General features: G+C 30.6%; 1 protein-coding gene across 3 annotated transcripts in view; it reads right to left on the reverse strand.

The window, feature by feature from the left end:
- Window positions 1–24,410, reverse strand: part of LOC108564288 (zinc finger protein ush) — a 103,600-nt gene that overhangs the window by 48,684 nt on the left and 30,506 nt on the right. For 2 of the 3 annotated variants that reach the window (XM_017923287.1, XM_017923332.1), the window contains exon 2: window positions 12,889–12,954. The exons of the other annotated variant lie outside the window; for it this stretch is intronic. In XM_017923287.1, the coding sequence (XP_017778776.1) occupies window positions 12,889–12,954 (66 nt within the window). The remainder of the gene's footprint in view (window positions 1–12,888; window positions 12,955–24,410) is intronic. 3 annotated transcript variants of the gene reach the window in all.

Consider the following 24,410-nt stretch of genomic DNA (forward strand, 5'->3'; position numbering starts at 1 on the left):
ATGAAATATTCTTAATGATACTTGAATTTTTTTATACGATTGTAAATATTTCAATTGAAAATTAATATTTTATATCATTAACACGTATTGATTGATGATATTCATTTAGAAACGAAACTGCATTCTAACAATAATAAACTATTAATTTTAACAATGAATAGTTAAATTTGTACATAATCCTGCTGTTTTCATAACCACGTTACGCTGTTGATATGAACAATAACAAAAGACGGAACAGTGGCCAATAAAATAAACAAACTGTGTGACAAAAGGGTCGTACTTTAAATAAAGCTGTTTGCTATCAGTTTTGCGTTTTCCACTTGTTTTGTTGTTGTAATTTTTCACCCGGATCGCGTTAATAGTTTTCAATCGATAGGACAATGGGTATAACGTTCGAAGCGAAAATATGCGACGATTATCACGTTTCATTTCTATCAGCAATGATTCTCACTCACCCATATTGTTGTCGCAGAAAATTACCATTTCATTGTTGAGCACGAAATCCACGCAAATAGCTACACAGTCATTCGAAATCGCACAAGATCAAGTGGCAATACGCGAAAACAAAAATGTGCACGCACTAAAATACAGTTCAAACTCGTTCACACATGGAAACACCTATTATATATATATGTGGATAGAAGGTATAGGTATATATTACGTAAACTGTGGAGCGAAACAGCGTCGTCACCCCAAGCGAACTCGCACACACACACAACGAGAACAACCCCTAAACGTCAAAACGGTGTACCGACCCCCCGATGAAGCAAACCAGGGCCAAGAGTGGGGCAACACTGATAGGCGGAGAGAGAAATATGATCACCTGTTGCTTCTGGGCCGCAGCGGGGGTTGCGACGAAAACTATCAGGCGAACAGAAGATGAGGGAGGTTTTCAGCTAGAGGTGGTTGTTTTGGTTTGGTTGTGGCTTTTACTCTTCTTCACCATGCACAATTCCGTCTGGCGGGGTGCGAACTAGTTAAATGCGAACGAGAGAATTATTGCACTCGAAATTAATTACTTCTTTTAATTATGGAAATGTTGCCACAATTAAATACACCCATTCAGACCTTTTAAATGCAAATTGCATCCGTTATTTTGTTGCTTTATAATTAGATTTACCACACAGCGTCCGATTAAATTATTTCCAGAATTACTCGTTTTACTTAAAATGTAATTCTTCCCTCGAATTTAAAATGTTAATTAACTTTGATTATCGTGTGCTTATAGGAAATGTGTGCATGGATGGATGCATGTATTGCGTTCCATTTCTTCATCATCTCTCTCCCTCTTTATTCTTGACGATTCTAATGAATCGATCTCTTTATATCATCAAACTTTGTGCTATTATCACTGTTTATATGCCGTTATCTGATCGCCTGACCTGCGCTGACCATTCCGATAAGATTCTACAATAAATAAGGTAAAAAATGTATGAAGATAACATAACAGACGCCATATTTTCAATGTCAAACATTTCAATATTACCTAATATATTCACAAATGCACATCATTGTATACACTACTTCCTCAATATATTTATTTTTAGGACTTAAATGTCACAATTACATAAGCTAAGAATTATGCGTTGCTTGGTTACACTCTCCGTAGATGTTCTAAGCCAATTTTCAATCATTTATTTCATAATTCTCCGAACTACAATAAAACATAAGATTTATTTTTAATTTCATACATAATTGATATATTCAAGTTTCATTATTTTAATTGCATAAATAAATTTAATAAGATCTACATGTATTTAATGTAATCTAAATAATATTAGTTACAATGAAATCGGAATTACATCTTTATTATAATATTTACTTCAGTCTAAAAAAGAGAGCGTTAAAATCACCTACATTCACATTGTATTTATTGGAGATAGTCGACAATTCCCATTTCCTATAGTGCAACATGAGATTCATGCACATAGTATAAAAGTATCAATTATACTAGTATAGAACATAAGATATCGCACTATATATTTTTGGATTTACATGTATCTATTATATTTAAGTATCATTTAAAAATGTATATTTTTTCTTAAAAAAGAAGCTAGTTGTTATTGAATTATGGATAAACTAGTTTTCGGATTATTGAAATTATTATACTTAATAAATTTATTGTAGAAAATTAAAAGTAGTAAACTTTTGACATTATGAAACGTCGACGAATTGAGAAACATCACTATCCTCATAAAACTGAAGGTTAAGGAAATTGATAAAGTTAAACAAGTAATATAAATGTGAGATTCAATTATATTCTTGTGATATTCTTTTAATGTAAGTTATTGTTTACTATATTTGGTGGAAGAAGACAATGGAAAGGAAGAGATGCGATGTGCAATTCGAACATACAGTACATCTAAAGGATCGGATAGATAAAAATGAAAAAGGTGTACAGCATTGATCACCCACGCATACAACCTGCAAATAAACACATTACTTGGATAAATGTAAACAAGTATAAAACAGTTATTGAAACCTACGTTTACTCCGGTGTAAATGATCCGTGCATGTAAAGTTTATCTCCATATAATATCAAAAGGCATATTTGAAAGACTCGCTATCTCTTTCTGCTCCGTATCTCTTTTACTTTATATTATTTTTCTCTACCAACAGTGAATGCGTGTGTGTCAATCAGTATGTGTGTGTATATATATATATGTATGGAGTGTTTGTGTGCGTGCGTTACTTTGCTTGGTCGGAATTTTATACAGAGATAAGGTCGGTTTTTCGACGGCCTCGCCATCTCATAATGGACTTTTCTGGCACTGACTGATAGCGTTAGCCAGATGTGCTTTATGAAAACATATGAAATATATTCAATCTGCGAATGGGCGATAAGCCGTCGACGCCACCGATGCCCGACGCCGACGCCGCCGCCACCAACACACGACACTCTCCTGTCTCTATTTATAAGAAATCAATCTGAACCTCAACGGACCACCAGCAAATCTATTCATACCTTTTAATATAAACCTAGCATATATTTTGATATAAAAAATAATGGAAATTTGTTAATCTTGCAAACAATTATCGTTACATAACGCAGAAAGTTGATTAGAAATAATTTAGTAATCCATGTGTTAATATTGATACACAGAAATTTAACTAAATTCATATTTATGTTTATAGACATGTGCCAAATTTGATTTAACCCCCAATATAAATGAGAAAACCATGTTAATCTTCAAAAGAATTACGTAATGCAAATTCATACAATATTTGTGGATCTTTTATACTTTCATTTATTGAACTATACAATTTTTTATTTAAATCCTAAAGGAAATGAGGAAACCACTTGAAAGCAATATTATTACGTAGAACGTCGACAGATAAACTAGGATCTGGAAAGTATTTAATAATCGATGTTTGGAAACGTCCCAAACGTTTAATTAAGTTCTGGTAGTTAATAGTAACGATATTTTTATTTTAAGAAAGTTTTATCTACTTGCTGATTATATCAAGTTTCCAAAAATATATTATATACATGTTATAGCATATATTATTACATCTGTGTTTAATATCAGTATCTAAATAATGGATACTATATTTCAGTTGATAAAATTTCCATTAAAAAAACACAATTCAGATATAATAAATATAATGAAATATATTTATGTAGGAAATTTAACTGAATTTGCAATCCAAATATTATAGAATTTAAATATAACTTGTGTTTAATAAAAATAAAGCTATTAAATTAAACTGATTTATTTGTAATCACTACTAGTTTTCTTAAAAACAAAAGAACATAAATGAATGATATAAACAGAAGACAACTTGAAATAGTAGCTTTAATTATTCAAAGAACAATTTCTAATTAATTTTTACCTGCAGAAAATTGATTTATTCAATTTAGAATCTACTCCATTTCAATCTTCTAGAATTTAGATCAAATATGTTTATTTTAATTTTAATTCTTACTTATTTATAAGATAAAAATTATAAGATTTGTGATAAAATTGAAAACTTCAAAAATTTCAAGAAACATCTATATATGTGGTTTAATTTTCAGAAATCCATAATTCTTTTTTTGTTAATAATGAAATGTTGAGGAATACCAATAATTAGTACTTTTTTGTATTTAATTTCTTATGAAATATTGTTATGACATAAACAGTTTTGATGAAGAATATAACAAAACAGAAAGGATAACCGTGATAAATATAAATAAATTAACCACTTTTATTTAATCTATATGATTATAAACTAGTAAACAACTAAAAAGTGCTATTTTTAAATAAATAATAGTAAAAATCAATCTTATAATTATAATAATTATATAGAATTTTTTAGATGACTATTGTTCTTTTTTTCTAATTTCTTAATATTAATAAAATAAAAAATTAAAAAATAAATAAATATGGTTACGTTAAATGAAATGATATTAACACAATACAGTGAATGAAATAAACATATTGCATGTGAGCAGAGCGATTAATTATCAGTAGGCTCAATGTTATTGATGTAATATAAGAATGGTGTTGCCACTGCGTAGGTACAGAATCAGGAGTAAATGGTTGGTGAAGAAAAAAATATTATTAAAGTGTGGTGTGTTCTTGTAACTTTTATATGTTGTATATTTTTTTCGTGTGCTGCGTTGATAATGAACAATACTCAAAAGTAAGCGGTGTGTCCAAGGCGAGTGGCATAATAGCATTGAGTGTACACAATAGCTTTGTTGTGTTCAATTGATAAGGAATCTGCGTTGATAAGGGGCGAGCGGTCGTGTCGCGATAGCAGTTTCAAAATGGAATATTCGTGCTGTTTGTGTGCAACGTTATCGTCCGATATCGAGGACCGAATGACTGAATGTTTCAATTCTTATCAACCGAACGTATACCAACGGCTCCCTGATAAAGCCCGAAACCTTTAGCGATTCAATGTCTGTGTGTGTGTGTGTTTTTGTTTTCGCTTGAGCCTGGGGGGAAGACCCCCAATGCTCCCCTTTTACCTCCCTCTAGAAAACCAAAGCTGGCTGATCAGAGCTTGAACCTCTCCTCCCACGGGAGAAGTCCGCACTGCCCAAAATGACCAAGAAAAGAAAGGAAAGGAAAACGCTCTTATTGCAACAATTAATTCCCGATATCGCAATCCCATGATTCATTTATATAATTTAAATACACGCAAAACACATTACGGCGGAATAAAGAAGTCGCGATAAAAAAATAGCGCATAATGTATTTTTTTTTCGCGCTATCGGAAAAGTCCTCTTTACTGTTTCTTTTTGTTATGCGCGCGGGGATTTTATCCAACGTTTATTTATCTCCATTTCACAACTGACCACATTCTATTCACATATATGTACAATTAGGAAATATCCTTCATTTATAATAAGTACATAATATATATAAAATTCATTATTGAAAGTAAACTTAAAATTTCATACTTTAAATATAAAAATAAATAATAATTACAAAAGACAACTCTACAAATATTACTATTATGTAACCCTATTTCTGTTTAATAACAATAACTAATTACTAGTTACAATGATTCGTGTAGTTTTTATTTCACACTTTTTGTCTCTAATTATTTATGCAATTAATTCATGTATTATTATTATGCACATAATAAAAAAATATATTTTATGTACTGTAGTGAATCCGCACTGATGGAACCCGCACTATGCGAGGTATTGCTAGTTTCATTACAAGACGTGCATTTGAACATAAAGCTAATGCTATCACTTCTTGAGCCATTCTTCAAAAGATGAATGTTTCTATTATATAATTATTGTCTTATTAATACTACAATCAAATTTTGAATAGATCTTAAGTATATTTTTTTATATCTAAAAATCTATAAATTGTGCTTAAATTTTGTGTATGTTCTGCAAGTATAATTATACATTTATAGTGTATTAAGTAATAAGTTAATTCTGGATTGTGAAAAAAGGTAAAAGTAGTAAGGTACGTCTGGGAATATGTCTAGTCGAAATCAGCATCCATAAATTGCGAACGGTATCCTTATCTATGGGATCCCGCAAACATATCAGTATTATAATGTCCGTCAGTGTGTGTATGTGAATGCAATCACCGATCTCATCTCATCATGTTGATGGGAGCCAGACAGCCGGAGCCTTGTCTTGCGAAACAGACCGTCATCCGGTGTGCATTTGTGTAATACTAATAGCAGGGAGGGACGTTCTGATCGATAAATCATACTGCATGAAATCCAATAAACCACAGCAAACCACCGCCGAAACACGTCGAATACACTCACACACATATACCTATCGACGATTACGCACCGATTTGAACCAGATAATCCATACGCAGTTCATACATCTGCCAAATACAACGGACCGACAATGCACAATTTACCCAATGTTTTCACCGACAACAAACATCGTCCGTTCTGTATTAATACCGTTCATTTAAATGCCTTGCATTATTAGATAGGTAGATTGATATGCGCTATCTAACTAACGCAAGGTATTCCAATTAATTTGCAACTGTTATATTGATTATCGGTTCATTAGAAAATATTTCTAAATAAGAACCAATAAATTTATTGAAAATGCGTTTATTTTTTTTACTTTTAAATAATAGATGTTTCTAATGATCCAAGAATTGCTAATATTACAAAATTTGCATAATGTAAATAAGGATCTTAATAACATTTTACTATTAATATAAAGTCAATTTGAATATTTGAATATATATTTGAAATTCTTCAAATCTCCGTGGATAAAAATGAGCAGAGTAAATTCTTATGTTAAAAAATGAGTATTTATTGTATAAGGGTTGTCATATTCAATATTAAATAATTGTTAACAATTTTACCGCTGTTATTATAACAAGTTGATTATCGATAGTAGAGTTAGATTGAAAGCAAATTAAAGTGTTTGAATGCATGTATTCCAAAAATAACAAGAGCTCGGATCTTTATCGAAAATGTGTAGTTATTAGCGTGCATTTAGGTCCGCTACGTTCTTAACGATTCCTATAAATCTCGTAATAAACGTTGAGCAGTAGTTTCGGATCTGTTAATTAGGTATGTTTAGTAATAATCATATAAAATGTACAGTTCGAAAACATATGTCGAGCGGAGAGTTAAAATGGTACGGGTCATGTACGCACAGTAAAGACCTTTATCGTGCATTATCAATCTTGTGTTACCGGCAACTTAATATCCATACAATGTCACGCATACCCAACAATGCTATTGCTTATTAATGAGATACAGGATAACATGCGAGATTGTATAACCGAAAAATGTAATAAAAAAAAAGGCCGCATTATGCACCTAGTAAGGGGCGAAAGGTTTTGCATTTCTCTCGTTCGGACTCAAAACAAAACCAACAACACGTATATAAAGAGAGAGAGAGAGATAGAGAGAAAATTCACTATCTGAATACAAATTCGAATTTGTATTCAATTTGTTCGTATCAAGATCTAATAAATATTATAACGCGATTCAAATGGCGGCTTTTAGTATTTCCGATCTTGATGTTATTAGTTATTAGATGGGTGTGTCTGTTGAAGAGAGAGAAGAGATGCGTTCAAATTTTTTTAGAAGTGTAGCGTCTGTAGTTGTTATTATTGTTTGATGTGTTAATTGATAAGATGCCAGAATTATTAATTATCCCAGGACCGTAATGGACTGAAATTGTGTAATTATCAATTCCGCTCGGAGAATTTGCATTATGGAATTTTATTTGGAAATTATGGATGGGATTCCATTAAGAAGCGGCGCGATACGATCTGCATCGAACTGAGGATCTGGGTAGGTTTACGCGCGTACATTATTTATATGAATTAAATGTAGTGTGAGTGGGTATTTGAGCAAATGTCTGAAGCACTTTGCCGTTTGCTGATGTTGAGCTGTTTACTGTACGTAAAATACATATCTAGGATCTTTAGATCATGTAGGCGGATGGGGCTATAAAAGGATATGTGACACCCTGTCTCTATGCTAATGCACCCCTTCCTTTCCATGGATACCGTGCTAACCGCCCTACGCCCCTCTCACCCCCCCACCCCTCTCTCTCATATCGCACATTCGCACACCATTACCTGCCCGATATTAGAGACCAGCCCTGATAAAATGCGCCATCCAAAGCCCAACATCTACGCAAACGTTTGTCATGATCTGCTGCATTACGATTTAAATACACTTTACTGCAGCACGGAGATATACGACCTGCTCTTCTTTTTTCGTACCACTGCCCTCTTCTTCTCTTTTTTTTTTACACCATCCAACGTACACAAATATGCTAAATCCGATTGCGCCAAAATATAAATTACCCCAACTATAAATTGCGAATAGTTTTAAATTGCTAAATTATTCAAATACCTTTCGATTAATGTCCTCAATATTACTATCAACATCCATATTCACTATTTCATATCATATATAAAATTCAAAAGTAAGTAAAGTAATATTATATGAAAAAAATCTTATCGGAACTATTGCATATATCAAAAAATGAATAATTTCATTAGATTTGTAAAAAAAAATCAAGTCTATAAAAGCTTTAAATTACGTAACAATAAAAATTATTTATAAAATGACAATATCGACACAAGAAATGTTGTTTTTTTTTATTATAAAATGTGAATAATTTGCATAAAACAAACCAATAATAAAGGGCACTAACGGAAAGCAAATACAAATGCGATTCAACATGTAATAATAATGTATGAAAAAGGGGTGGAGGATCCCGGACCCCTCGAAGAAAATTAAGTGATGTAATTAGTGTCTGTAAATAGAGTTCGTGTCGTGTGAATTCCAGTTATATCACTCGGCGCAAACCCTTATGTGTGCGGTGTGTCCGAATTGTTGATGTAATTAGTTTCGAAAAGGGAGGGAAACCTCTTATCAGCGCACGTTGATGCTATCCCAAAGTGACCATCCCCGTGCCTCACAATTCTCTAAAATACGTCGTCAGCTTTAGTTCATTAGTTCTGCAAATTTGGTTATTTCTACAATATCATTTACATTCTTAAATTAACTTATTTTTGTTTTCATCAAATACATTAATGTTCAGATCAAGTGTATTGATGAAGGGTTGTAACAAAAGATCACGTGCAACTGGTTTGTTCGAGTCAGGTAGTTTGAACAGGTATATTTTACGAGTGGTAACACATCAAATACACGCCCGAACATTAGAAAACAATGCATTAGTGTAGAATACAACACATTAGTGGTGAAATTAACTCTTTATTTTATTTCTACATTTTTTATTGTTTGAATTCCACAGTTATCGATTACAAACATTCTTATTTACAACCTAAATCAAGAGAAAATTTAAAATATTTACTGAATTCTTTAATTAATTTGTAAATATTTCAAATTATTAAACAAACACAAAATTTGAAAATTATAAAATTTCTTACTTAAAAAAATAAAACGTATAAAACGTATATTTAAACATATCTTAACAATAGCTTCCACCATGTATTTATGAACTCAAGTAAAATGAAGCTTGAATTAAATTCCTGGGTATTGATTAAGTTTGTTATCATTAGTAGTTTTACTTTCAAGTGCATAATTGATACTGTAAATAAAGATGCACTTAAAAACACTTAAACTTAAGTGTTTGAGTTTCTTCAAGATAAGATTTGATTCATATATTTATACAAACAAAGAAAATAAATATGAAGTTTTGCTTATATAAGTAATTAAATTTGATTCAAATATTCAAAATTATAATTTTAGTTTTCTTACATAAAATATTTGAATATTAGCTATAGTTATATTTCATTATTTCAAATCAAACTTATTTTATCCTCTGATTCTTCAATTTTTTTGTACATTACTATATTGATATCAGATTTTATGAACTGCATTACACAATAATGCATAAACGTTTTCAGCTAAAGTATCTTAACTTAAGTTATTGCAGTATTTCTTAAATGGATTTTCATTGTATTGTCTTTTATTGAGTAGTTTTAGACTAGTTTTAGATGTGTGTGGGTGCTTCGAAAGATATTCGTAGAAAATGTCCGTATGTCACCCATGTGGCCGCCCTTGTTTATCTCCTAGATCCTTGTTGTTGTATGTATATGCAAGCGTGTCGCAACACCAAGACTAGATTACCGCAGACATTTATTTAAATGTACGTTTTGCTTTGAAGTAACTTGTAACATATCTGCATCTGATTGGTGAATTATACCATTAGTGTTATCTGTTTACGTAACAAAATGCAGCAGCACCGAGCAGCACACGCTTTTGCTTTGTTTGCGTGTGCATGTGTGTCTGCAAAATCTATGTATATATAAACTTTTATCGTTTAAGTAATTTAGTAAAAATATTTTCGGCCGAAGGCAGTCCAGATCATTTAACTACCAAAAGGAGAGAACAAAAACGAACTCAGATAAAAACAGATGCATTAATGCTTGTAGTTGTTGCTGTTGTTATTCCCCTTTATTTGTATTTATCATTCCAGATAGTCATATTATTAAACAGATACGGAACTTGCTCATCATCGTATGGTTATATAAAATTCGATGGAATTCGATACATCACTTTTCAGCCGTAAAAGTATTCCATGCGGGGTGGGCGTTATCATAAAGCGATGTTGATTGGACATGGCGCTCCATATTCTAGATACTCGGTCAAACGCCTTTCGACACGAGGGTTATACATTAGGGTTTATCTTATTACGGAAAGGGCGTTCTGCAATCTGTGCATAAGTTGCGTACAACTCCGATATCTTCATGATTGCAAGATATCGCATGCTGGTACCACTACACATGATTTGCACTGTATTACAGTTTTTATGGAATATTTTACGATACTATAAACATTTCATACAATCAGACATCATCGTATTGATTACAAATAAACTAACCCAAATTTAACGTTCTTCAATATATTATTTACTTCATGCTTTTCTATAAAATTACAAACTTTAATTCTAATAATATACCTATTTTTAGTTTATTGTTTATAGCTAAAATGTAAAAAATCTGTACAAATCCAAACAATACCAAGATTTTACTTCAATTACAACAAAGAAAACCAAACTTAATCTTCCATTATAAAATTTCATATATTGTTTAAAATTATTTATTGCTTTAAAATAAAATAGTTTAATAAACCATATGAAATTTATATCCAAATCTATTGAACTAAATGAATATTTGCATTATGCATAGTTTTGCAAGGAATTTTAAAATTAATTAAAAAGCAATAAGTTATTAATTTGCTAAATTGATTTCTAAATTACAAGAAAAATATTGATTTAAAAATAAAAACTGAATTGAAGTGTAAGAAATTTTACTGTAAAAATAATATCTACTAGATTAACAAACAACTCTAACGTTTGTAGCCTTTCTAAAGTTCTTACACAAGAAGAAAGGAAAAAAAAGTAGAGTTATCGCTTGGCATTCCTCAAAAGAAGATAGATAAATAAATAAATAACATTTTTTTTCCGTCGTATCGTTCACGCTAAGTTGAACACACTGTATATATCGTTATTTATAAACAGTTCAAAGTCTGCAACATAGCTGTGAAAAGAAACTGAGGGATCAAGATTCCAATAAATTTCCTCCCCGATAATGTTGTACACTTGAAGTTCAAGATTTGTTCGTATAAATTTTGAAATTAACATATTCGTAATTTGTTACGGAGCAAAACCCACTTGCTGTATGATTTATTCGACGGTGTAAATTTTCTCTAATATATTGCGCGGCACAAACAGAAGGAAAAGGATGAAAAAAAAAGAAATACATGGAGGGACGGCCGTTCTGCAGCGTTCCGCGAGAAAATAATGATGTCATGTCATGACGGTCATTCGAAAATTTATTTCCCATCATTTGCATAGCTGTGGTGGCAAATGGGAAATTCATATGCGTTATAATAATGCAATCAATCTTTTGCATCTTTTCCATCGCAGATAAGATTGTTACACGGAACGTTTCTAATTCATTAACTATATCCAATAACAAATGTAATTATGCAACAACGACTGTTAAAATAGTATTTCTATTTGCATTATGCATAGTTTTGCAATTAATATGTATGCCTTTAGTTCAATATTTTAACTTTTTTAATTAAATCATGTATTAATTCATATGATCAAAATAATTATTAACCTAATAACTAGTTCTAAACAATCGTATAAATTTGAACTTCTTCGATCAATTTACCATTATTTATAAAGCAATAATAATTAATGAGTATTTTGATAATGAAAAGATAAATTGATTATATTCCCACCATTATTCTAAATGATCTGGAAAAGTATTTTATTAATAATTTGTTAATCCAATTTTACTTTAATGATTCAATTAATTTCATTTAAAGAATTCAAATTAATTAAAAACTATCTTATGAAAAATAAACCTGAAATAAAATACTAATATTGATAAATTTACTTAAAAAATATATTTATTTTCAATATATAATAAAAATACTGATTAGGATATAATGGATTATGTTCTAAGTATGATGATGGTATGAGATCTAAATATGTATGAATTTATGGTATTGAGTTATAGTTATGTATATGATGTAGTTAAATTAACGAAGAGAGAAAAAAGAAAATGGTACGAAGATAGAAACAGTTGTTGGGATATGCATCAAAGTGGTATAAGAAGAAATGAGCGAGTGAGACGAAAAGCAGTAGATAAGATCAAATGGCGGAATATTTATAAATGCAAATTAATATAAATAAGATCTTTTTATCGTAGCCAAGGTCGGTCTTGAATATAATCAGTCGTAATAAGTCCAGTAATTGCATGTATAATTTAACAGAAGGTGCCATGATAAAACCGTATCGAAAATAATAAATTCTAATTTATTCTAGAGAACAGCCTACAGCCATGCATGCCAGTATTATATGTTCCTACACCCGCACCATTCGCAAACTCGGCCGATGCACCTACACCATAGGAGAGGAAGGAAATTGATAGGTTTTTGTTACAACATTACCTTTCTTCAAGTTCTCGGCCTCCTCGGGAAAGTCCCGGCCGGCCGCTATCTTTTCATGAGGATCGCCTGAAAGAAAATTTGAACGAATTTTACTTTAACTGCTAACCAAATCGAAGCCGTTGTCGTGGGAATCAAATAGTAAAGCGCATCAACGGCACACATTAAAATAAATAAATAAATAAATAAATATAAATAAAACCGGAATGTAAATGGATTAGTCATGAAAATTGATGCAATTAAAATAATGTTAATTAAATTTGAAACAGTTAAACACAGTTGAATACAAGATGATCTCGTTGGGAGGAACGAATAAGAAGGAAAGAAGTGCTTCTTCCATTAGTAAAACATAGGCGCGTCTGGAGAGAAACATGCAATTCACAGATCTAAATGATTCGGTTTCATGAATATTCACTGGGGGAGAAAAAGAGAGAGGCCTGCCACTATTCGATAAATAAGTTGAATCGACTGGAAATATTCGTGACTTTGGAAATCGCTAATGCACTTTAACTGAAGCGGTTTCTTTTACCGATATCGCATATTAATACACACAACCCAACAACATATACACTTACATACATACATACACACTTCACTCCATTATATTCTTTCGCTCGTCCTTTTCCGGCTCAATAATATTTCCGTGACTCGGGCCACCTTAATAGGACTTGCTAATTTACCCGGAGGTCTGATTAGATCCTATCTACCTATAAATTATGAAATCTGTACGATCTAAGCTAATGGTAAGAAAATATAACAATGAAAGATCGAGTCCGATATGGACGCCCGGAGGTGTGGTGGCCTCTTGGTGAGAAATCTCAGCATGTCCGGCGCGTTAACAGAAATTCAATTTAAAACTCATCTCAAATGGCCAGACCACCGCTGCGATCCAACCAGGATCATCTATTAACAATTACATACATCGATGATGTCATTACCATTACACCGTACATATGTATTTAATACTATCCGAACAACTTTTGCACTCCATAAAGAAAGTCTATGGATTAATAAATAAAAAAAGAAACTTCCAAAATCGAAATTTATTTTTTATGATCTCTGACCTCTAAAATAAAGAAATTGGTAAACCAAAATAATAAATTGCGCAAACAAGTTTCCATCAATTTTGATTTAATTTTACCTTTTATATTCACAACAAAAAATAACCAGACTAATTGAAAAACTAAAACTGTATAAACTATAGAAAAAGAGACGTGTCTGAAGATATTTTTAAACCGGACTATAGTAAATCCCGATTGATCGAAGCCGCACTATGCGAGGTAATGTTGTAGCATACTTTTCGGTCGTTAAGATGTAACGAAAAATATGAGACAACTTAAAAAGACTATAAAATGAACCTACACAAAATTATGATCCAAACAACAAATGTTGGTATTGAATGTATATTGTTGATGTAATTACTATTATTTGTTATATATGTCCAAATTAGTCCAAATAATATTTGGGTTCCACAGAGAAAGTCAATGAATTCGTGAAATAAAAATCAAGTTCCAAAATGGAGCAAGAAAAATAACTATTACAGATACTGAATGTTCTCAATCGAAAGTTAAAATCATTTTGTAAATCACGCTCAACAATAACCTATGTATTGATCAATCTGCGGACTCACGCCTCACTCCAATCTGAACTGAAACACATTTTTGCTGCAATTGAACAAAACATATCGGAATTTATTGAGCGTGAATAATTATATAACGTAAGGTTTTTCAGTCCAAGCAAAAATACGTTTTTGAAAAATAAATGTGCACTTGTTTTATGCATGTTAAGTGTATTCAAGCATCAACGACTTAATCATCTACATAGCCGTCTTTTATATAGCTTTCCTTAGAACAATGGCTGAGGAACAGACAAACAGATTTATTTATACTTTATCGTGCACTCGAAATTCGTTTCCTTGCGACATTCGCTCACTCGATAGATAAGCACACCTAAATTAACGAGTTCGAAACATCCAAAACAAACAAATATTTAAATAAATCAAATTAAAACGAAATCTATAATGAGATTGTAGCAGAGCACATTGAATGATTGATGAACATATAGCGTCAAATGATAATCCGCAATCTCGAGCATATTTAAGAATAACTGACCTTGTCAACTGTTTATGTAGTGCATAAAAACAAGATCACAAAATAATGCAATCATTAAATAATAACACTGCGTTTATTTATAATCATGCAATTATTTCAATGGTTACATTACTTTCTTTTTTTTTTTTATAAATTATCGCATAGTGTTAATATTCAAAAGATCATTAGATAATTAAATGAAAATATTTTGATTTAGAGAAAAATAATGTTTTGAAAATTCTATTGTGTTAGGTAAAAACAAAAAAATGCAGGTAGATTTCTTTGAAAGGCTGTGCATTTGTAAATGTAAGTATAACGTTATTTATTTATAACATGTTTCGTGCGGCTTATAACAAAATGACCATAATCGAAACGAAAGAAATGAACCGGAACGACACATTTCAATGCGATTATTTACTAAACAAGTTTCGCAATGTGTACGTACATATCTTACATCGTCTATATTTGATATTATAACAACGTGCTCGTACATGGAATGCGCCATTCAAGATATCTATTCCTGTTTCTATAATTGCTGAATTGTGAACCCACTCCGACTTACCTGTTGCATAAACCCACTATCCTGCACTAGTTAATAATTTGATTGCTTGATTAATGTGGAACATTTAATATTCCTTTCACACGCATTGCAAATTTTAACTGACACATTCAACATCAACAATTTATGCAATATCAATCTATTGTTTTATATAATATTTATATTTCTTTATCATTTGTTAAAAGCTAAAAGTTATAATAAAAACTATAGTCAGTCAAATATATGCAGTTAGGAATTTATAGTATAATTTAAGTTGGTTATTTTTTATGATAGTTAAGCAACGAATGGGTGATTTTTATATATTAACGAACACATTTGTGAGATTCAAGTTAAATCACTTAATGATTATATATTGCTGTTTTATATGTAGTTATGCGAAATGACATCATTGTGTCAAAGTTGTATTAATATTGTATCTGCATAATTTTTCATTCTACCCATCAAATTAACATTCTTCAAAACAGTGAAGTTAGTGTGTACATTTTCCGGATAATGTCGATATAAAAAAAGGAAATAATTGGCAGAAAAAATAAATTACAACATCAATTGCTCAATATTATTTGTAGAACTTTTGAAAACTGAATTAATGTTAAGAAACAATAAAATCTTATTGTAATTCATTAAAAATAAATTGTTGTTATTTTGAGATATTTGAAGATAATTATATAAAAATAGTAAGTTAATAACAATATCTTGATATTAAATTTACTATGTTGTAACAGTAATTAAAATCATACTTTAAAAATAAGATTTAATTTTATGGAAAAAAAAAATGTTATATAATAAGATTTGGTTGATTGTAGGAAAAATTTAATTGGTTTTGTTTGAAAGATTATGAATGAGAATTTATAAATTTTCAATAATCCAAAGAAGTTATCTGAAAGGAGAATGAAGAAGAGGGAGAGAGAATGGAATGTGGTTTTGGTAAAATTGTAAAATTGAATTCGAAAAGGGGTTGGAAGGAAATAAAAGGGAGAGAAGGATTTGGGTAATAGCATGGCGTATCGTACATAACACGAACAGAAAATATATGTATAAATTAAATCGTGGTGATAGTGTAGATGCATATAGGTAGCAGTATTAATGTAGCGTGATGGATAAATCCGTGCATGGAGAGTTGCGATAAGTAGTAGCGACGCTTTGTTTTCCATTTCGAGTGCCCGGATTCGTTTCCTGATCATAGTCAGCGGCGTAGTCGGTCGGTGTAGTCAACGTAGTCGGCGTAGTCTGCTGCTGCTGCGGCCGAAGACACGGCGGCCGCCAGGAAATGAATTTTAGCGCGGCCGTGCGCGGAATATGTTATGTCTCCGTGAAATAAATCGTCTCCGTGTCCTTTCTTCCTCCAGCTAATATCGCCCATTTGCGCTTTGTTCGTTTCTCATTTCAGTTTACAGTTTTATAAACGACGCTTACCAAATCCCCCATCTCCAAAACCATCCAACCACCCTTTCCTCACTCTCTCGTTCTCTCTTCCTCTCTCCACGTCGCAAATCTACCGCCCACTCCACATACTCGCACATCCCTCGTACAACACATATGTATCGACCGGAGGGACTTTTCAGGAAGTACGTGATGGATACTTTTCACCCATTCTCATGCATTCCAAAATGGACTTACTGGTCGACAGGCACGAAAAAAAAGAAGTAGTGTATATGTTATCGGCAAAGTATTAAATCCTACCCATTTAGAACATACCAGTCTTTACAGTATTCAGTATCAATTCTCATAAGTCTAATACTTACTTCAGAATTTTGTTATAATTTATTATCCTTTTGATATAGAGAATTCGACTTAACTCTTTGAGTACACGCAATGTACCACCTTTTGAGAATTTTTGGGCATTATTATAATTTTCTAGAATATGTACGGAAAAAAGGAAATAGTAAGTTAGGGGATGAATCTTGATAGTCCATACCGATCTTGATTCAGTTGACAAAGTTGTCTGATTCAACTGTCTATAAATTGGTTGGGTCTAGAAATTTAGGAATTTTTTTTAAATTAAGATACTTGATAACATAATATTTAAAACATTTTCATACTAATAATAACATCAATGTCTTCATTTGATCTTGATTCAGTTGACGAAATTGTCTGATTTCAGTTGTCTATAAATTGGTTGGGTCTAGAAATTTAGAAATTTTTTTTTAAATTGAAATAGTTTAGAACATAATATTTAAAACATTTTCATATTACTAATAACATCAATGTCTTCATTGAATTTCTATAAAATTCATTAAATTAAATATCTTTTGTATAATGTCAGTTCAAAATATGACATTTTATTTTGTGGTGCAATTGGACTTAATCATACTATTATCACCAATTACTATGCAAATTTATGAAAATTGGAAACAACGCAAATGTAATTTTGTGTTTAATGAACTTGCAATTTTCTGTTGTTAATATTGCCAAATTTATTTATAATGCGTATCTTATCTTTAAAGCTTAATGACTTTTTTTACCTAATACATATTCATTTGTTTAAACAATAAAAAAATTGCAAATTGTGTATTTGTAGTAACAATATTTATTATTTTTTAAACAAAAAGTAATATTTGCTTAACAATTATTTTTTTTGGGGACAAAGGAAATAATAAATATTTCAAATGATATTCAATATTATTAGGATATTTGTGTGAATAAACTTAGTACAATATAGAGTATTGTATTTTCAAATAATTTCTTGATTAAACGACTAAAGAAAAACAATAGTATTGATTATAATTATTGAAAGTGTCAGAAATAGAAACAAAGGAAAAAATAGAAAAAGGTCTGTGTCGTCCTTGAATCAAGAAAAAGGCATTATTAGGTTGGGCAAGTAGTAATTTAACATAGGCTGTTTAACTTCACTAACCTACTAAAATTGATAATAAGATAATAGTATCTTATAGAAGTGTTTAATTGTGTTGAACTGTGTTTGAAGGATGAGGTTGAAATGAATCGAAATAATGGAAAGTGGAGAAATATTTTTGCAGTTGTTAGTGTGTGTGTGAGAGAGAGATTCGTGAAAATTAAATTGTATTTTGGAATTAATCGAAGAGCGTCGGAGAGAGGGTTTTATCGCGTTTTGCTCGGATTGGTTGATGTATTCCTGCAGATTTATTAAAATAAATTGAAAGCTCGGTTATATTCTATGGAGCAGAGATAAGTTGTAAGTGATCGCGAGCGGTGAGGCGGCCAGCGTCTCATTTCCTGCTAGGCTCCATCGATGTCCCTGCCTGCTATCTATTCCTGCAGCCCCCCATATACTGTATAACTCACATAATCCATATTTCATCGAACATGTTGCGCTTATTATATGCACACGCAACGATAAAAACTTCCATTTCGAAACCACTGCATGCACACCATTCGTACAGACAAAAAAAAACAACAACATTGAGTTCTACCTTCACTATTCTCTACCTTCATCAACAATGGAATTATAATAAATCTACAGATAAAAAAATAAAATCAAAGACGAAACATTCAATTTAACAAATAAACCTCAAAAGTCGTCTATAAAATTAACTAATATACGTCCCAGATAATTAATAAAAAGATGTTTACAATATTCTGAAAACCATTGTGGTCAATAGCCAATTGAAGCGAAAACAACTTAAGTAATAATAACAATGACATACTTTTGTATATAGATAACCATTAGACTCGTACTTCAATCTACAAAAAAAAAGAAATGAACACACTTCCTTCATTCCATCCTCTATTTACTTCTTAATTATCTGCACAGTGGGGCGGAGAAAAAACAGAAATAAAAACTCGGCCCTATTTAAAAACCCCTAATATAAATGAGCTTCTTTAAATTATACGAATGTAATTATATATTTTTTTTTTGCTCGCTCCCCACATTTTTTTTTTCGTTAGAACCAGCTGGAATATACCTGGAGGGCAGTGATATTTTAAACTTATCACAAAATGATATAAAGTAGTGTAATTTTTACGTAAAATTTTCCGCTACAGTTTTCCATTAATCTGTGGCTTTATCTTAATGATTCTTAGTCCGAAGTTAGCGGAGTTTTTAAACGTGAGATCATATCGTTTCTCTCCGTTCTTTTTTGTGTGTATATATAGATATGAAAGAGTGTGTACAACGGTACAGTAGACACTTTGTTTATTAAGGATTTCTTAAAGCTGGAATACCGCTTTACTTGCCAAGTAACTCATATACTTAGTAGTTTTTGGTATTCTGGACGCATATAATGTAGTATGATCAGAACAATACTCATAGTTAATTACTTGTTAGATTTGACACCAATACAAGTAGTTTGACAAGTTGCAAGTATCCAATATACATTATTCATTAAGTGATTTGCTTAGTAAGGTGTAATTTTGATATAGCGTATATTTATACACTTTTTTATATATTGACAGATTTCTAAAGTTAAGCAATATGTGTAAAAGATATGTGTGAATAAACCAGTTCTTTTTCTAAAAATAATAATGCCTACTGTATTAGAACAATTTGCTATAATAATACGCTTATAACATTTATACAATGATCGTTTTTTAAGAACAAATACATTTGTTACTTTGCTTAATTTTGTTTTGGATAAATAACATAAATCATTGGTAATTATCTTTATTGTATAAGTTTGAAGAAAAGAAGATGCTTTGTCCATTCTTTATGTATTATATCCGGACAAAAACATCACTGGAAGATAAAACTTTATAGATATATAAATATTATCAAGAGGAGTAGAAATAAATTGATGGTTATCAGGCGAATAGAAAATGGGAAATTGTTCATATAAGTGCTTTCAGTTTTATGGCATCAATAAAATTACTTATAAAATGTTAAACAAAATGGCCGTTTTATCTCTGCCTGCGTCTTCTTATCTCTTCACGATAAACTACGTTTCCGACATACAAACATACATACATTCATCCATACACATACATCGGCCATTCGCAATTTCTCATTTCAGAGAACGTGTATTTCTATGCAAGATCAATTATACGTATGAAATGCAATGGATTATGCACATAAAATGTATCCATCAAAGCAAACGTCGGTTAAATATACTGCATTAACATATAAAGTAGATTCTTCCGAGCGATTTGTTCTATTATAAATAAATATATATGTATGTATGTATTTATTTTATTTTGGGGTTGGATCTGCGTGTGCTGTGGAAAATGTATATTTTGGTTGATGGTTTTCACACAGTTAGGAACTCATCATTAATCAGACGAAGAGCAGACAGCGGGATATTACATCTCTTTGCAGATGCCGGATCCCTCCCTCAGTCGACAGATCGTAAACGAAATGGGAACGAATCTGCATATTTATAACAAAATCATAAAGTGTGATGTGCGATTTAGAAACGAGACCTGCATCGTAAATTTTCTTTACAGTCTTATTACATTTCAACAGATTTGTTACATTTTCGCTTTCTCTCTGCTATTTAGCAAATTGAAGATTTTAAGATAATAAAAAATTAATTAATTAAAAACAATTACCATATACAAGAGAAAATAACCTTTCGATCCAAGAAGTACAATTAAATTTTGTTTAAGTCAATGTAAAATAAATGTTTGTAAAACTAAATTAATTTTCGTCATCTACCAATTGGGCAGCTTTTGGGTTTCATAATCTTCCATACCGACACATAAAAAAAACAACAAAAATGTTCATAAGTAAATTTTCATAAATTAAGATTTCAGAAAAAAACAAAATGTAGTTTTTCTGTTAAAAATAAGAATTTTTAAATACCTCGCATACCACTGAGACCAGACTAATCGTGGACTTTAGAACCTTACAAAAACTGTATATAGGGGAAAACCAATCATTTACATATAACAAATATGTTTTATATTACTTTAACCAATTAATGTAAGTACATTTTATATCCACATTAATAAATTAATTTGTAAATAAATGAACATTGAGATACTTTATTGTAGTAAATATGTCTTATTATACTTTAAGGATATAATTTTTATCAATATCGAATCAAATATGTTAATATTCTGTATTACATAATTGTGAAACTTCTTTTACTAACTAAAATTCAATTTTACACATTTGGTTGATGCGCCGGGTATACACGATAAATCTCCCAATACTAAACTTACCATGTTTCAACGATTGGATTCTTAAGTGCGACATAATGGACTTACCTAGAAGAATAAGAAAAAAATAGTATAAATTTCAATGACACAACAGTTGTAATGATGTTAATGCATGCAGCACATATGCAAAAATACGGGAAGGAATTAAGAAGAAATAGTGAATATTAAAAAAAGTATAAAATTAACATAAACGTAAAATTAGAGCGTTATACAAAAGAAAAACAAATGCGGATTGAAACATTTTTATTATCATCATAGGAATGGCATTTCCCCTTCATTCGTTTACTCCGGCCGTTCGTTTTCCGTACGTAGAAAACACATTCAATTAATTTTATCTTCAAAATTATTGCATTCTGTTTAAATGAAATATTTTTAGAGGCAATTACGTGTTAATTTTTCTTCTTCCTCTTGCTATTCCTGCGACGCCTTTTTTTCTCTCTCTCCTTACTCACTCTCACCAATGTCTTTTAAACCGCGAAGAGGAAAAACTGGTTTTAATTAAAGTTCGCCGAGATGCGATAATTAAAAAGGAATCGCGCGGCGTTTCCCATTCCTTCTTTTTTTCTGTTGCTGTTGTTGTTGTTGTTATTGTTGTTGTCTTGTTTCATCCTGCGGCGATACGAATGCGGTTTTCTCGCGGCATGCAATTAAGGTTAATATTAATAAAAAGGAATCGCGTTAATGAATAATTGTTTTCTGATTGCCGGCACTTCGATGACCGACGGAAAGGACGAACGGTCGGATCCCTGCATCACGAACACGTACGCATACATATATCTTTGACACAAATCCGAAGGACATCCAGTTTATATTTCAGTTTATATACATTATGTACGGCGCGCCGTGGCGATGATAAATCATTCTGAAATATCTTAGGTTCATTACTATCGTGATGTAATATTAATATAAGTTGTATGCTCAATATTCTGTCCGCGCCACTAGTTCGCAGCGCCCCCGCTGTGCACCGTGACGGCGCTGGTGTCGACAAGATTAATAGCCGCTTTTGATACAATGCTCGTACTTTATGACATTTCCCGTTCCACGTCAACAGGACATTTGTCACCATCATGTCGCCCGTACGCGCTTATATAGTTGTGTGTGTCTCTCCATGTAATAATACACACACGCACTTTCTAATCAACACCTAATAATACTAATCAAACTACTTTCTTCAAGGATCAATTTTACCAATATCTTAATTACCACTCATTAACTGAATTTAATTTTATAATCAAACAAATAAGCTCTGGCAATTTCTGTTTTATTGTTTACATAAATTATAATTATATTCCTTTGTCAAGTTTATCAAGAAAGTGAGAACTTAAGAAAATAACATAACTTTAAAATAATTAAGAAACATTACATTTTTCAGTCTCAAATTTTACTATTATAGCAATACCTCGCATAGTACTGGTTCCGCCAATATCCCGGACTATTTGAGAAACTAAACAAGACGAAAAGAGACTCGACCGTATAAAGCAAAAACAGATCATTTATGTACACAAAAAAAGTGTACTAATTTGTTCTTTTTTGCTCAATTAAAAAAAATAATGATTACATATGAAGCGATTATATTAATTTAGTCAACCAGATATTTCAAGGATAAATTCTACTAATCACAATTATATTTTAATTCTTAATTAGTCAAGATAAAAATAAACTTGAACAACAATTAAATGTTATTGAAAGAGTTTTCTTGCAAATTTATTAGATCAATCTATTGACCAATGTGTACATTTAGATCTAACGTCATCTATTAATTAAAACTAGAACTCTCGTATTAAAATTTATGATATAAATAAAAATGCAAGTTTAATGACTTAAAAAATAATAATTTCCAATATTCTATATTTTCTTTACTAATTATACAAAATTACAATAATTGCACTTTTCAAGGTTATATTCTATCAGTATCTTAATTGCTTCACAACCACATCATTATTTTTTAATTAATCAAATATGTTTGCGTAATAGTAAATTCATATAATCATTAACGATATATGTTATATTAACTAAATATATTGTAAGTAATGAAGAATCAGTATATATACTTTAAATAATTTACTTTTCTAACATTTTATTATAATCACATTAGTTAGTTTCTTGTTTTGATGACAATATATTATGTTCAAATTAATTTATTTAAAAGAGAATAAGGATTCAAAATATTTAGTACAGAATTATATTATTATAAATGTAAAAAAACAAATTATAATAATTATTAATTTCTTATTCTTTCATAATTTTGTTACATGAAAATCATGCTTGTGTTATTTTTAATAAACATGTAATTAAAGCAGTAAAAAAATATATTTCAGAACTTGTTTTAATTATTAATATAAATTATGATATCCCTTATTTGACTATACAACTAGTTTATCTTTTAATTGCATACCTTCCCATATAACGACGTTACAATTAGGATGTTATTTTTCATATATTTCAATTAGCCATGAAATTCTTAATATATAATTAATGAATTTTCTTTATAAACAAATTGATAACATCCCATTGCAAAAAAAATAATTAATTTTAATGTATAATGTTTTTTATTAGTACTTCAAAATTAGATGTAGCATATTATGGTTTATACAAAACCCAACTTTTAAAAATACCGGTTTTCGAATCTCAACTTTTCTACAAAAAAAGTGGAGAAAGTGGATTTTTGCAATTTATTTTCTTTTATTTAATATATACTAAATTTAAAACATATATAAAAATTATAAAAATCTAAACTTGCAGACCTAGACTTAAAATGTTACATACATTTTTTGAACCTAGTGGAAGAAACACACTAGACGTCT

This window comes from Nicrophorus vespilloides, unplaced genomic scaffold (assembly GCF_001412225.1).
Source record: "Nicrophorus vespilloides isolate i.1.1-1 unplaced genomic scaffold, Nicve_v1.0, whole genome shotgun sequence".
In the NCBI taxonomy this organism is placed as follows: domain Eukaryota; kingdom Metazoa; phylum Arthropoda; class Insecta; order Coleoptera; family Silphidae; genus Nicrophorus; species Nicrophorus vespilloides.